We start from the raw sequence: 14,789 nt of genomic DNA on the forward strand, positions 1-14,789 counted from the left end.
GCAAGACTCTACACTTGCCCTTGTTAAACCCTACGGGCTGTGCCAGCACAGGGCACTCCTTGGAGCAAGGGGACACAGACAGGGATGGTTTTTCCAGTGCTAGTGCTGTGAATTTCTTTTTCCTTCTCCCTGCTGGGGCCACTTCTGAGCTTCTGCTTCCCTGAGAGGGGTGGGTGATACTGGATCAGCAGCGTTGTGGTTGCAGCTCACCATGGGGTGGGTTTTGCCAACGGGTCAGTGCTAAGCTGACTTCTTTAGCTCCTGGAGAACCCCACACCAGCCAGCAGCTGGGTGTAGGGTCTTCTGCAGGGTGTACAAGGGGTGGCTCCTGCTCTGTGCTGGGCAGAGATACTGGGATCTTCGTCTCTTCTCCAGCACAGCCAGGGTTTTCTCCCTACAGATGCTGAACCTGAATTTTGGGCATCCCTAAGTTTGAAAATTGAGCTCACAAAGACAGAAGTGTGAAACCTGAAGTTTCCTTGATGGCCCAAGAGAACTGGGAGCCAGGAGCACCTGGGTGTCCCGTGCTGGTTGGCCATTGCTTCGGTCACAGGGACTGCGGGTGCATGCGGAGCCCAGCACACAGAGCTCCCGCCCGTGAGATACCTTCACCAAAACACACCTTTTGCTCCTGCTGTCTCAAATGTCACCTTTGCCTGGGGCTATTTACCTGGTTCTCCCTTCTGTGCGCTGGCAGCCAGTCTCACCCCGGTCTCTGGAAGGGCCTCAGGGTCACTCAGCAGGGACTTGTTTGTCGGATGTGCCCGTGAGAGTGCGAGCTGTAAGATACAGGGAGGGCAGCAATCCCGTAAAAAACATTGAGCTGTAGAAACACTGCCTTTGCCAGGCAGGAGGAAAGAGCAACCCCCAGCCCCTGTGTGATGACTGTGATACACATGGGGACAAGCATCACAGAGGCGTTTCTATGCACTCGTGGGGTATTGCAGGGGAGCCCAGACCCCTCCTGCACTGACCCGCAGGGACACAGTGCGGGCGATGCTGCGTGCCAGCCCTCGGACATGGGTGGAAAGGGATCATGTTTGATGCCGACATGAGCTGTACTCACCACAGCTGCCTCCTCCTCCTCCTCCTCTTCCTCCTTGACAGCACCAGGCAGTGCCCGGGGGGCATTGGGCCAGCGGTATGGGAGGCACAAGTCGTCCCTCTCTGCCCCGTGTCTCCCACGGGGATCGTGTGGTGCTGGCACAGTGGGACCCTCCCTGGGGCTCAGTCGTGGGCTGATGGCCCCCCGCGGCTCCCGGCGGTTGTGCCAACCCGTTTCCCTGCTGCGGCTGGAGTCTGACAGGTCCAACGGTGCGTCTGCACCATCGTCCCTTGTCACCTCTGCTTTTCCTCGGAGCTTGGAGCCATCCTGGCTCAGCCAAAGCTCCTTCTCATCCTTCCCATCCACGGCATCCTCCAGGAAGGACCTTTCCTCCTTGTATCCTGGTGGGACTCTCAGCCATGGGGAGAGGGGCCGCTCCTCGGGCGCGGACTTTGTGTCTCCATCTGCCCGCTGGCCTGGCTGGCACTGCTGCAGGAGGAGCTGCTGCAGCCGCTCCCTGTGCTTGAGCAGCTGCAGCTTCTCCTCCAGCTGCTGGTCCCTCATGTACACCATGGCGGCCGGGAGCTTCAGCAAGGCTGTGCGATCATCCCAGCCATCACGAGACCTCGTCCTGCCATCAGCATCCTTGGCTCTGAGCAAATGGCTGGAGAAGTTGCCACCGTCCCGGTCGGTCGAGACGCAGTTGCTGGCCAGCTCCAGCTGGTGCAGGGACAGGTGCTTGTGGAGGAGGCAGAGCTGCTCTCTCCGTGTGGTCATTTTTAGGTTTTCATAGGATGGAGCAACCTTGGGAGAAGTTGGTTTGCTTGCTGTTAAATAACTAAAACAGAGGAAAAAAATAATAATGTTAATTAGAGAATTTTAACGTGATTTCCCAGCTCCTGCAGGGGATGTGCGTGGACTCTACTGCTTTTTCTGTGCCCTGTTGCCTCTCTTGGCCCATGCATTGTGCTTGCCTTTGGGTGCTGTGCTGGAGAGGAGGGTCCTGGTGGCTGTGGAGATCAGGCAGCTGGCAGGGGGTCTCTGCACTGAGCACACTGCAGGAAGCCATCGCCATCCCATCATCTAATAGTGCTCTCCTGTCCCTGGGCCAAGCAGCTCCAGGCAGGGCACTGAGCAAGTCGGGGGATGCTCACATCAGCACTGCTGCTAAGTCACTTGTCAAACCATGCCTTAGAGCCAGGAGCATCCTAACTACCCCCACTGGGCTTTCTTAGTGCCTTGGCGGGTCTGGAGACCTCCAGGACAGAGGAACAGCCTGCCCTACCCTAATCTCACTCAATGGGAGATTTTTAGAGCCATGCTAAGAAGATCGGTAAAGGTGCGTGAACCTGCCCCTGCAAACCGAGTCCCTGCTGTTGCTGCTTATTTGGCAGCTTCCATGTGTGCAAGCTTTTCCTGGGAATGCTTGACAGGTCTACTCCCACTCTGGGAAACCGGCTGTCTGTACGGGTGAACTCACTGACTCTGCTCAGCCCTCTGCGCTCCTGAAATCCATGGGGAGGAGAGGCATGGGGAAGTGCTGAGCCCTGCAGAAAGCCATTAGAATAGATAAGGAGGAACAGGGATTGCTGCCTCCCAGGAGGCAAGTCCTTCTCCTCCTGGCTGGAGGTGGGGGCACCTGGTGAAGCTGCAGTAAATGAGATGCTGTTCTCGTCAGACTGGATTCCAGTCATTTTTTGCTGGTGTAAACTGGGAGACCCCCCTTCCCAAGGCTGTGGGACAAGTCTGGAGAAGAAGGTGGGCAGATAGAGCAAATACCAGCCATCTCATCACAATATTCCTGGCAGCACAGCTGCAGCGGGCCATGGATCAGACCCACACTGTGACCCACAAGCCGGGAACTCACGCCTCAAGGATGGGGCTGTGCTCGCGTTCGGGTGGCAGGGGAGTCTTCCTCGCCGGTGGGGATGCTGCTGCCCTCGAAGGACTTTTCTCCAGGAGGCAGGGTCTGGAGCCAGGTCTCACCAGGGCAATGGTTCCATGCAGCTGGTTGGCAATTCTCTGGGATGCCTGGGGTGGGGAGAAGAAAGTCCAGGTGAGGTGTTCTGCTGCACACCTCGGGCAGTGCATGGCTAAGGGGAGCCTCACCAGGCAGAGACACAGCTCTTCACCACGTGTGAGCAAGACAGACAGCTCCTAAGTGCTCTGTATGATACAATTCTGGTCAACAGCTCAACCATATTTGTATTGGGTTTCCCAGGGAATCTCACCTTTGTGTTTTCTAGTGGGATCTGTGGCAGTCTTTATTTTCTGTCTGCAGTGATTTGTAGCCCAAGAGGTCTTGTGCCTCCTCTCAAGTCAAGCCATGATTCAGTGACTTAACCAAGATAAGATCCTGCAAATTCCCTGACCCCTAGTCAGGCCACTAGACTTTATGTGTGCGAGCTCCTGGCATGCACTGATACGCTGGGTGTACTTCCAGTGCAGTACCGGGCTGTGAGGCCAGGACATCATCCTCTCCATCTGCTGTCATGAAAGGCTCGCCACATGTTCTGACTTGACTATCCCCTGCCCACCTGGAGGTGTCACCAACCCTTCCTGCGATCCCTATTAATTATCCTCACAGCCCGCCTGCAGCCTTACCAAAACCCCTTTTCACTTGCTCTTTCAAGTTTTCTGCGGAGTTCAGGGAAGCAAAGCCTGTGCCAGAACAGAAGCATCTACGTGGGTGTGTATGTGGAATTGAGTTCCCACAACCAGCAACAGGGCTCCAGGTCCTGCAGCCTCATCTCCCAGTGCCCAATATTCACCATATCACTCAGCATCCCTTGGCTGACACATACTTTCTGTGTTTTAAAGGCATGGCAGGCTTGCATCAATGCACAAAAAGGCAACCACTGAATGCCAGGCCCTCGGAAAACACCAATACTCATTATGCCACAGATGGAGAGACATCTGTGATGCTCTTGGGCAGGGCTGCTGTGGTGTTTTTGTTCTCAGTACCCACAACTCCCACGGTTTACATGCTCTCCAGGCTTTTCCATCATTCATAGTGCTCCAGCTTCTTGTCTGCCCAGATAATGGAGAGCTGACTCTGTAACTCAGGATGAGCTACACCGAAATGTGGCTCAGCACAATCTCCCTGGGTCCTTCACTCCTCGGGGCTATTCCCAGCAAGACACCCAAGAGAAAAACCAGCATGGTAGACAGAGGACGTAAGGAAGCTAGATGTGTTGTCATGGAGGACAAACAAGAGAAGAAGCAGAGCTGTGCATGCTCGCAGCGGGGACAGGAGCCTGTGCCAAACTCCAAATGCTTTGCTTGCAGCGAGTGGCAATTTCTGCAAAGAGGATGCACCTGGCATTTGTAGGTGACCTCCTTGGCTCTGGCAATGGCAAATGGACCAAGTCCAGATAATTATTTTACCCCTTAAGTGTCTCCTACTCACTTTCTATCCTAGTCCGCCCCCCTTGATCCCACTCAGATGACCGCAGTGGTGGGGAGACAGCCTGAGCACACCAGGCTGCCTCCAGCAACTCACAATTTCTGCCAGGCTGACTTCTTGGAGGACAGTGCTCGGGGAAGTCCTACTGCTTGGAGAGCTTCTCTGTCCTGCAGGCTTTTCTGCAAAAAAAGACACAACCAGCCACTGTGACGGTCCCACAGAGATGTTGCAGGCTACCCTGCCCTGCCATGCACTGGATCCTTGCAGCCTCCCCAGGATGCTGCTGGCTGGCACCAACCACCTTCTGCTGAGGATGTGGAGACAAAATTTCTGTCTGGCTCAAGCCACCACCTGAATGAATGTACCTTCCATGGCATGTGTGGGTGGCAGCAAGGTGACAACATGGTCTCTGTGTGAAATGGGTGGTGGGTCCATACCCGCACAGCGCTGGTCTTACAGCGAGGGCACCTGAGCACTCTTTGCTCTAATGCAGAGCAGCCTGTGTCTCCCTTGACATGCAGTTTCCCCCCCGGCAGCTATTCCGGCCATGGCAATGTCCATCAGAGCTGCCAACAGCTTGGTCTTTGCTCTCCAGACCCTTTCTCAGCCCAGCTTTGCACCGTGGCTCAGATATTCTTCCCATCCCTCGGTTCCTTGAGGGCAGCGGGAGCCAGCGGCACCCACCTTCTCCCAGCTCGAGGTTGTGGGGGGCTTCTTCTGCTCCCCTGGGAGCTGCTTTCTCGCTGCCAGCGTTCCTGCTCACTGGGGACAGTAAAGCCAAGGGGGAGCAGGGGGTGGAGCTGATTTCTCTGGAGGTGACTTCTGCCTGCTTTGTCCTGTCCCTGTTGAAAGGAGAAAGACACGAATGAATGAGAAGGGGCAGGAGAAGGAAATTGCTGGTTTGACAGTCACTGTATTGGGAGCTCTGAGTTACAGAGCCCGCTATATAAAGATATATATTTATATATAAATGTATGTGGATATACCAGATCCCCAGACTCACCTCCTTCCACTGCAGCTCATCGACAGCTCAGCTGCAGGCTGGAGCATGGGACAGAGCCAGCATGACAGCTCAAGGTCTGATTTCCCCACCTGGCCATGGGTAACATCATAGGAAGCCACGACATTGGGTAAGCCAAAACCCAGCTGCGGCTGTTGCAAAAGCTCTGTGAGAACCCGTACAACCCTGGCTGGGCTCTCAGCCTGCCAGGGGTGGATTCAGCGTGGAGATGTGGCAACTGTCACCCTTCACCATATCGAGCTGGGGGGAGCTGATGCTCTTGATCACCATGACGGAGGCAATGGGAGACCTGGAGCCTCGTGGTTATGTCATGGATCAGGACCTGGCTGGACCCTGATGCCGAGACATGGGTGTTTGGCTGGAAATCTTCTCATCAAGCAGAAAAGGTGGGCTTGGTGTTCAGCAAAGCCAGCCTGACCTACACCTCCAAAACTCCTTGGGCCTTGGGAAGCATCGAGGAGTAAAAGCGAGAGTTTCTCTTTAAGCAGATGGTGCTTCTGTGCTCCAAAGACAACACATTTCTAAACTAATCCCTCAGTGCTAATTCCTCTGGACTTTAAACCCTTGAGGAATGAGCTGATTTGTACATATTGGCCAGCCTGGCAGGTTACTTGGCTTTCAGCACAGCGCTCTGCTGGGACATGAACCAGTTGGTGCAGATCACTTCTGCCTTAACACCGGCTCAGTCCCTTGTGTGTCACTCTCCTTTCACCCCCCAACACAACCTGCTTCTTGCAGACCCTCTCTGGCTGCTGCAGGAGGGGAGCTGGTGTCATGGAAAAGCTGTGGAAGCCCAGGGTGGGGTCTGCGGCCAAGGCAAGCAGCCCCCCACACAGGGATGTTGAATACCCTTGTTCCCCAAAACCTGAGTCACAGAATCACAGAAGGGTTTGGGTTGGAAGGGACCTTAGAGATCATCCAGTTCCACCCCCTTCAGGGACACCTCCCACTAGCCCAGGTTGCCCAAAGCCTCATCCAGCCTGGCCTTGAACCCCTCCAGGGATGGGGCATCCACAGCTCCTCTGGGCAACCTGGGCCACTGCCTCACCCCCTGCACAGGAAAACATTTCTTCCTAATATCTCATCTAAATCTCCCCTCTTCCAGCTCAAAACCATTACTGCTTGGATCCTTTGATGCAGGTGAACAGGGAGTGAGCAAAGGTCAACACTTAGAGACCATTATGGCTGTTTCGATGTCTGACATCTACAGGAATCCGTGGGAATTATTAGATGCTAAAATACCCCCAGGGATGCTGCAGTCCAGCTCTGCTGCAGGGATGCCTCTGTCCTTACCAACCCCCCTTGTAACGCATGAAACCCAGGAGAGTGCTTACTCCAGGCTCCGGAGCCTCTTCAGTTCTTCCTTGAGAGTTTTGTTCTCTTCCCTCAGGCGGTTCGTCTCGTTAGCTGCAGGGACACAAGTTGTGCTGTGGATTGAGGTGCTGCAAGGAGAGAGCTGATGCTCCTCGCAGCTTGATGGGTGCACGGGGGAGGAGGAGGGAACTGCACCAGGGTTCGGAGGGATGCTGACCTTCCTTCCTTCTCTGAAAACACACCAGGGGCTAAGGGATAAAAAGGAGCAACTTTCCGACCTGGGTTTGGTCAGGACTGGGGGGCTGCGTGCAGCCTGTCCAGCTCGGGGAGGGGGGGAGAGCACAGCCCAGATGGGGCGAGGGCTGCGGCACAGTGGGATGGACACTGCCGGCATCCTGCTGGGAGCACCACGGCTGCCTCCCATGAGAGGGTTCTGTGTTAGGGGGAGGGCTGGGGGGGCTTGGGGGGATCAGAGGAAGGCCAGAGGGAGCTGGGAGCCCCCAGCAGCCACAGCGAGCTCCTGGGCAGGGTGGGCTGCAGGCTCCCTGGCAGGGTGGGAGGGCTCACCTGCAGAGATCTGGGAGAGGCATTAACTGAGCAAAGCCTCAGACAGCCAAAGCCGAGCTTACAGCAGGCGGGAGTACGTACTGAGGATGAAGATGTGCTGCAGGCTCTGGAAATGGGAGGTCTCGTACTCGTTCTGCTTCTTTTTCGCCAGCTCCTGGGTGACCATGCATCTGTCACAGAGACCCGCTCGCAGCCTGGAGGGAAACCCACGGCCAGCAAGGTGTTACCACACAGTTCCCATGGGGGAAATAAACCCCTGCTCCCCCCACAGAGAAGTGCAAACACCCAGCCCATCACCCCGAATTGGTGAGAGAGGTTATCACCTGTGCAGCCCAGCCCTAGCCCTTGCGTCCCCCCAGATCCAGTCCCACCACCCCCTAGGAAAGCTCCTCTGCATGTGCCTGGGCTCCCCCAGCTCTCCCAGCAGCCGAGTATAAGCAAAAAAGAGGGTCACACGCTACAGGCCACCCCTGGGAAGGCAGCAAACCCCAAACTCACCCCGTAGGAGGGTGCATTCACTGCCACCAAACAGCTCCCCATTGAAAAAGAAATCTTACCTGTTTTCCAACACCTTTACGTTTTCTTTAAGAACCCTCTGTTGTTCCCTGAGTTGGTGATTTTTAGCAAACAGCTCTTCAATTCTCTGAGCATCACTAATTAAAGGAACAGAACAAAGAAAAGAGGTTTATTAGATTTCTCCCCAGATTCTGTGCCTTTATCCACAACACCCTGCCAAGGGGAAGGATTTCTGCCCAGAGCCCGCCGTGCTGCTCACACCGGTATGGCTGAACTGCTTCTGCTTGTGTGGCAGCAGGGGAAACAAATGTGCTAGAGCCCAGACACTGCCCTGCAACACCCGCCCTTGGAGTTAGCAGCATGCTTCATCCCATTCTATTGCATCCCAAGACAGCGAGTGCCGGCTGGCACGAGCATCGCTTGCCGGGGGGAGATAAACTGGAGGTGGGCTGGGATCACCCCGAGCCGAGCCCTGCCTGTGCATGGTGAAAGTCACCAAAAAGTTTAGATTTGGCAGAGCCAGGAAGGCAGCGGCGTGTCGCTCACCGGCACTTCTCTGTCGTCAGCTCTGTCAGCTTGCTTTGCAGACCTGGAATCATACGAAGAGACAGAGAGGTGGGTATTTATTGCCAGTTCCCCAGCACTTCGAAAACAATGCAATGATGGAACTCCAGGAAGGTGCCTGGCTTTGCAGAGACCTCATCAATTTACAAACCTTGTTTCTGAGAAGGAATAACACATTGGCTGTGCTAAACAATATCACAGCTCAATATAGCTCGAAAAGCTGTACAAACTGTGAGCACATTTTGTTTGTCTGTTATTTAATGAGTCTGCATCCCCACCCCCACATTCCCAAAAAGTCTGTTTCAGTTTTGTTTCTACTTATTTCTCCTTACAGCACACATTTCCCAGGTGAGCTGTATTTTATAACTCTCAGGGCTGCAAAGCATCGCGGAGAATATTTACAGCTCAACGAGAACAGCTTTCGTTGATGGATCTGCAGATGTTACATCTTGTCAAATCCATTTTATGCAAAGTAGATGTAAACATGTGGTTTAAATTGCTCAACAGTTTCCTCTAACTCTCACACGGCTTGAAATTACACAAGAGAAGAATTAATTCATAAAGCAGAATCCTCCAAAAGCGCTGCTGTTTTGTTCATAATATTGATACTGGGAATTATCCTAATAGGAAAACAATTGCATTTGGCGTTTGGTTGCTTAACTTAATGGTCCTTCTTTTAATAATGGATGAGCTGAGGAATAATTTATTCCCTAGAGGAATAAACTCTAACCTGATTCTAAGGTTTTCTTTAGTCCTGCTGCTTCAGTCTTACAGATTATTGCATCTTTCCACTTTCCTCTGATCCCTCAGTATCCAAATACCCTCCAATCCATGTCGCTCGGAGAAGATGCCCAGTGGGTGTGCGTGTCACTTCTGCAAACCCCCAATTCACCTTTGTCACAGACCACAGCAGCAGGAGCAGGAAAGGAGCCAATTCCCCATGATTAATGCTTGCAGCAGGTGGGATATCTCTAGGGATACCGGGTGCAGGAACACCCTCTGCCTTCTGCTCCTCCTCCTCACCCAAAAAGTTACTGATTTTCTCAGTAAACCTCCTTCTCCATCAGACTGAGGTGGATAAACCATCCCAAGGTGCCATCGGATGGTGTGGTCCCCTGAGGGCCAGGACCACGTGTCGCCATCCATCCCTGGGGGTGATGCTTCCGGAGCCCTAATTCCCAAAGCTCCCTAACCCGCACCCCCTCTACCTCCCTTCGGCTCATTTCAAACCAGGCAGATCAAGGTGGTATCACAAAGAAACGGTCCTTTGCTAGTTTTTAATAAAATTTCTCACGTCTCCTTACCTTGGACCTCCTTCTCATGGATTTCCTTGAGCTTATTCAGGAATTCTGCAAAGCTCTCTGTGGTCATGTTCAGGGCTGTGCCGCACGCTGGGCTGCTCCCAGCGCGAGAAGGTCCTTTCGTTTCCAATTAGTCAGATTTCTGTCTAAAATAGAAACAAAGAGTCCAAGAAAAAAAAAGTGTCTTGTGTATGTGAAGTTCTGGGAAGTCTTAGAAACAAGACAAAGCCCAAATCTAGAAAGAGAAACCATCTGCTAACCACAGACACACACAGGAGCTGGCTCCTCCGGGAAGGCGTTTTCAGACCTGTCCCCCTGCCTCAGCCCCGGGCTGGGGGCACGGGCAAGGTGGAGAGTGATGGCATGGAAAATGGGAGAACAGAAAGCCCAGCTGAAAAATCCAGCTTTTTCTCTTATTTTTGAGCTGTTGAAATCACATTTCTCTGGGATGAGGCAGGGCAGGGCAGGGCATCTTCTCAAGGAAGGGCTGGTGTTGGGATCACACTGCTGGGGACTGATGATGGGAAAACTCGCAGCAGCTGAGAGGCTCCCATGTGTCCCTCCTCCCTCTGGCACCACCTACCCCTCAGCCGCCCTGCTGTCATCACCCAGGCTCCTCGGCTGGCCTTACTGGCTGCAGCCTCTTTGAATCCATGCAAGACTCCAAACTGAGCCTTTTTTACCCCGTTTTACAGAGAAACCTGCCCTGGGCTCAGGTCTCTGCCCAGTCTGCCCCTGCCTCAGTTTCCCCATTGATGTTATGGGGTTGTTAGTGCTCCATCACCTAGTGCTGGTATTAGCAGTCTGTAATCCCTGAGAATGGATAAAGTGCTCTGCTTTCTAGAAAAACCCTTGATTTTTCCTTTTTTGGTTGAAAACTCCCCCCAAAAAACAGGAGAGGTGGAGAGCAGCCCACAGCATCACTGGCTCAGTAAGCTGGGAAAGTAAAGTGGGCTTTTTAAAGAATTTTATCATAATTTTAAGAATTTTACCCTAATTTTAAGAATTTTGCTCTAATCCCAGTGATCACAAATTTTGAAATTACTATCAGGGATTAGAAGTGGAAACTTTGGAGATAAGAAAGCTCATTAAATCAGTGATGACCTCATTCCTCCCTGCGATGCTGATGTTGGGATAAACTCTTTCCTTTCCATCAGCCAAAGCCTCGGGGAGTCTTGGATCCCCCGCAACAGCCACAGGCCCAGGTCCCTCCTGGACCACGGTGGTACCAGGGAGGGGCCTGTGTCCGAGCAGCTCAACAAAGCATCAGGGAGGGTCCCACAGGGTTTGGGCAGGAGGGGACCCCCTGAGCAGTTCAGCCAAGCCCTGCCCGACCAGGGGTGTCCTCCAGGACCATCCAAACCATCCTGGGAGAAGAACGACTTCCATGCGGGGGCATTCAGCATCTCCACATGGGACCTTCTCCCCCAAAAGTCATGCAGGGTTACCAAGCCATGGCCGCTAATCCCATTCCCAACAAAGCGCCTGGGCACTCAGCCTTCAACCATGTAGAGATACCCAGGGAGCAACCCTCCCCTCCCTCATTCAGAGGTGAAAGGCTGGGCTGGGACCCGAGTTTTGCAGCCCCACGGCAGCACATGGAGGTTTCCGCCAGCTCCGCACGCTCCCAGCCTGCCTGTGCCTTTATCTGCATGCAGAGCAAAGGTGTGCCGGCTCGCCTGCATATGCAAGATGCGGGCACGCAGAGCTGGAAGAAAAAACTTTCCCCTAAAGCGTCTGATTTTCAAAAGAAATGAGGCACACGCCGCCGAGCAGAAGCAGCGAGCTGGGCTTGTGTGCCCTTACCACACTTGGATCAGTGGAACAGCTTCCCTGCCTTTTGAGAAAACAACTAGATCTCACGGTCTGGAGAAAGAATAAAAAAAAATAAATTCCTTACTCCCACTTCCCTGGGCAGAACGCAGCCTTTCCCAGGGCTGGGTGATCTCTCCCAGCAGGTAAAAGTCACCCGAGGTGCGGTGTGGCTTGTCGCGGCTCGCACAGCTCGGGATCGGACGCCGTGAAATGGGATTGGGAACTGAGCTCTGCTGCTCAGCCCTGAGAGCCAGCGCTGAACAACAACCCTGGGGAAATGATACCCAGCTCTACTCCAAAAAAGAAAAAAACCAAACCCTGATGTTAACGGGAAACACTTACTGGGATCACTGAGTCCTAAATTCAGTTCTGCCCCAGGGAAAGCACCTCCCTGGGCTGAAACCCGAAGTGCCACTGGGGAGGCTTGGAAGCACTCAGGCACTAATTCCCACTGTATTTCCCAGTGCTGCAAACTGGGCAGGGATTGCAACTGGGAGCAGACCCAGCCCAGCAGCGGCATGGGCATCCTACGACGCTGGCTGGTGCCAGCTCAAAATTGCGCACCCTGCTGCTGTGCCCCCCCAAGGATGCTGAGCAGCACCCAGCATTCTGGGCCACGGGGCTGCAGCTGGGACATCCCGGGAAGGTGACAACCAGGCTGGGGCTGGGCTGGGATGTGGCTGGAGGCGGAGGGTGCAGGGGCAGCCCAGGTGCTCAGCGCCGGATCCCCTTCCCTGCCGCTGTGACTCAGCATGAGCCCGGCAGATCTGGATTGGGGCTGGGCTGTGGGCAGCAGCTTTGCCTTCCTGCACAGTGCCATAAGGGCTGATTTTCTTTTCCTCCCAGCCCCCAGGTCAGCAGGGGTCTGCGACTTGCTGGGGATCTGATCAGTAGGGAGAAGCTCTTGCCATTTTTGGTGCTTTTTGAGATGCCAGCATCCATCCCTGCCCGCAGACAGGACTGCCACTCTGTGGCCAGCCTGGCGAGGACTTTGGATCTCTGCTCTGTGCACACACACGGTTACAGAGATGTTGCGTGAGCATCACCCCCTGTGTATCTGTACCCAGGATCTGGCTTTTTGCTGCATCAGAGCAACTGTGCAGACAGCCCGAGCTCCCCAAGGGCTCCGGCTTTGCTCCCTTCTTGCCCGGTGCAGACTGGCCAAGGTGTGAAGCCGCAGCCCCTGGCTCCTCCACCCTGCTCGAGAGGATTTATTGAGAGAGATTTACTGTTGAAGGGCAGACCACAGACTCCCTCAGTGTGGAGCTCACTCCCTGCGACAGGGATTTCATTTACAGCCCTGAGCCCTTTCCAGAGCTGTCACCATAATATACACCCAGCTGTGCTGGATGTGGCCCCGTGGCGGGGCTGGGAGCGAGCCCTCGGCGTGCTGGTGGGACCAGGCGTATTTCAAAGTGATGGGTGCCGTCTGCAAACAGAGCCCCAGTGGCGGGGACCAACGGCAAAATCCTCATCAGCCCCTAAATCTGGCAGGTTTGGGAAGCCCCAGCTCCCAAGGCTTTACTCACCCGCTCTCTACGTCTCCTGATGCTCAGCTCAGGGTGGGACACAGGGTCCAGGTCGGGGCACAGGGTCCCTGGCACGCCGGCTGTCACGCGTGGGGCTGGGGCAGCCCCCAGCATCGCCTGGGTACTGATGGCATCGCTCCTCAGGGCGGGATGCTCCTGACTGCGGCTGGGGAAAGGAGAAGCAGCAGGGAGGTTATTTCCTAGCCCATGCCAGGGGGCTTGGGAGGGAATGGGGGACAGCCGGCTCTGACACCACCGACACCATTCCCTGGTCCCTGGGGGGGTTTCTGGCCTCTCACTACCCCAGTGCTGCTGGCCACGTGTGCCTCGAGCCATGGCACATCCCTCCCCTCAGCACTGTTCCCTTTCAGAAGAATAAAGCAGCTCATTAGCTAAATGAGCTTAAGTTAAAGAAAAAAAAATTTAAAAGGGCAGGACTTTGAAGTTTTGACAGTGTCAGATCGGTGAAGCTTAATGGATTTACAACCAGATATTTCCCCATCAGCAGCACCGGAGTTGTCCAGCTTCAGGCTGGATTTATGTAACATACCTTTTGCTGGTCAATTGCTGGGCAGGGCTGCTTTCACCAGACAAATTTTATTTTCTTGGCTACCCTACCATCTTCTTGGTCTAATTTTAGAATTATAAATTGACTTTATGCTCAGAAAAGCTGCCTGATCGCTCATGGAAAAGCTGCAGTGCCAGGAGTATTGCACTGGCCAGCGTGAAGCCGATCCCTTTGCTGACTTACTGCACACTTGGCAGATTGGAGGGTTTGTTTTTTTTTTGTGTGTGTGTGCTGGAAAGGTTTTTATGCTGGGCATTGATTTATATGACTTAACATGGCACAAGCTGCCCTAAAATGGAGCCCAACGCTTGCTCTCGGGTGTTGGATAGGGGCTGGCAGATTGCAAAATTCCCCCCCGACGGGTGAGACAGGAGGAGCAGCTTTGGCTCTCGCCCCTTGCCAGGGAGGAGGATTAGGTGCCTTCCTCCACCTCGTACAACCCGAAAATCCTCCCTGAAGCAGGGCAGCCGCGCTATGCTGCTCCGCCAGCCCGGGGGCCGGTTTGCAGTGAGCCCTCGCTGCAGACACCCTGCCCCACGGTCGCCTCTGAAAATTTAGGATGGGAATCCCACCTGGGTGGTGCAGAGCTGCAGCGGGGCTGCGATTTGCCTTGTTGGTCCTTTGGGTTTGCAGGGGACCGGTGCTGGTCTCAGCCCCCTGAACAAGCCAAACAGGACCGACAGCGCGGAGGAGATTCTGCCCCTGCTCACGTGTGCACAGACATGCCCCATTTCGGGGAGAGGAGAACAAGAGTGAATCCTCCAAGTCAATCCTCAAGTCCCAACCTGCACATCTCTTTACTGCAGCCCTGGAAAGTCTGTGTTGGCATAGCACAGCACAGCCCCGGCTATCGCAAAACCATTTACTGAAACCTCGATTTCTTCCCGCATATCTCTGGAGGCAGCTTCTGCTTCTCCAACCCCTGTGGGACCACCAAAGCAATGGGGATTTTCTTTCGTTACTGCTTATTTCAGCTTGAGACCCCCTAGCTAGGGGGTGTCCCTGTGTCCCCGGGGACATCCCTCCTCCCAGCATGGAGTCTTTGCTGCCCTGGGCTCACAGGATCGCTAAAGCAGGAGAAATTGGTCCTCTGCAATACCTGGATATACCCCGGAACTAGATTTTATATATTTTTTATAATAT

At 54.2% G+C, this 14,789-nt stretch overlaps 1 protein-coding gene across 1 annotated transcript; it reads right to left on the minus strand.

The window, feature by feature from the left end:
* Positions 1-670: 670 nt before the first annotated feature.
* RBBP8NL (RBBP8 N-terminal like) lies at positions 671-9,804 on the minus strand (the record flags this gene model as incomplete). The annotated part of the gene is made up of 10 exons (XM_010081855.1): positions 9,738-9,804; positions 8,416-8,458; positions 7,911-8,006; positions 7,435-7,547; positions 6,807-6,879; positions 5,136-5,293; positions 4,548-4,630; positions 2,913-3,076; positions 1,067-1,883; positions 671-779 (listed from the first exon to the last, which is right to left on the minus strand). Coding segments are annotated over exons 1-10 (1,723 nt in total), but the record flags the coding sequence as incomplete, so codon positions are not given.
* Positions 9,805-14,789: the final 4,985 nt, after the last annotated feature.

Source organism: Pterocles gutturalis, unplaced genomic scaffold (assembly GCF_000699245.1).
Source record: "Pterocles gutturalis isolate BGI_N339 unplaced genomic scaffold, ASM69924v1 scaffold2964, whole genome shotgun sequence".
NCBI lineage: Eukaryota > Metazoa > Chordata > Aves > Pterocliformes > Pteroclidae > Pterocles > Pterocles gutturalis.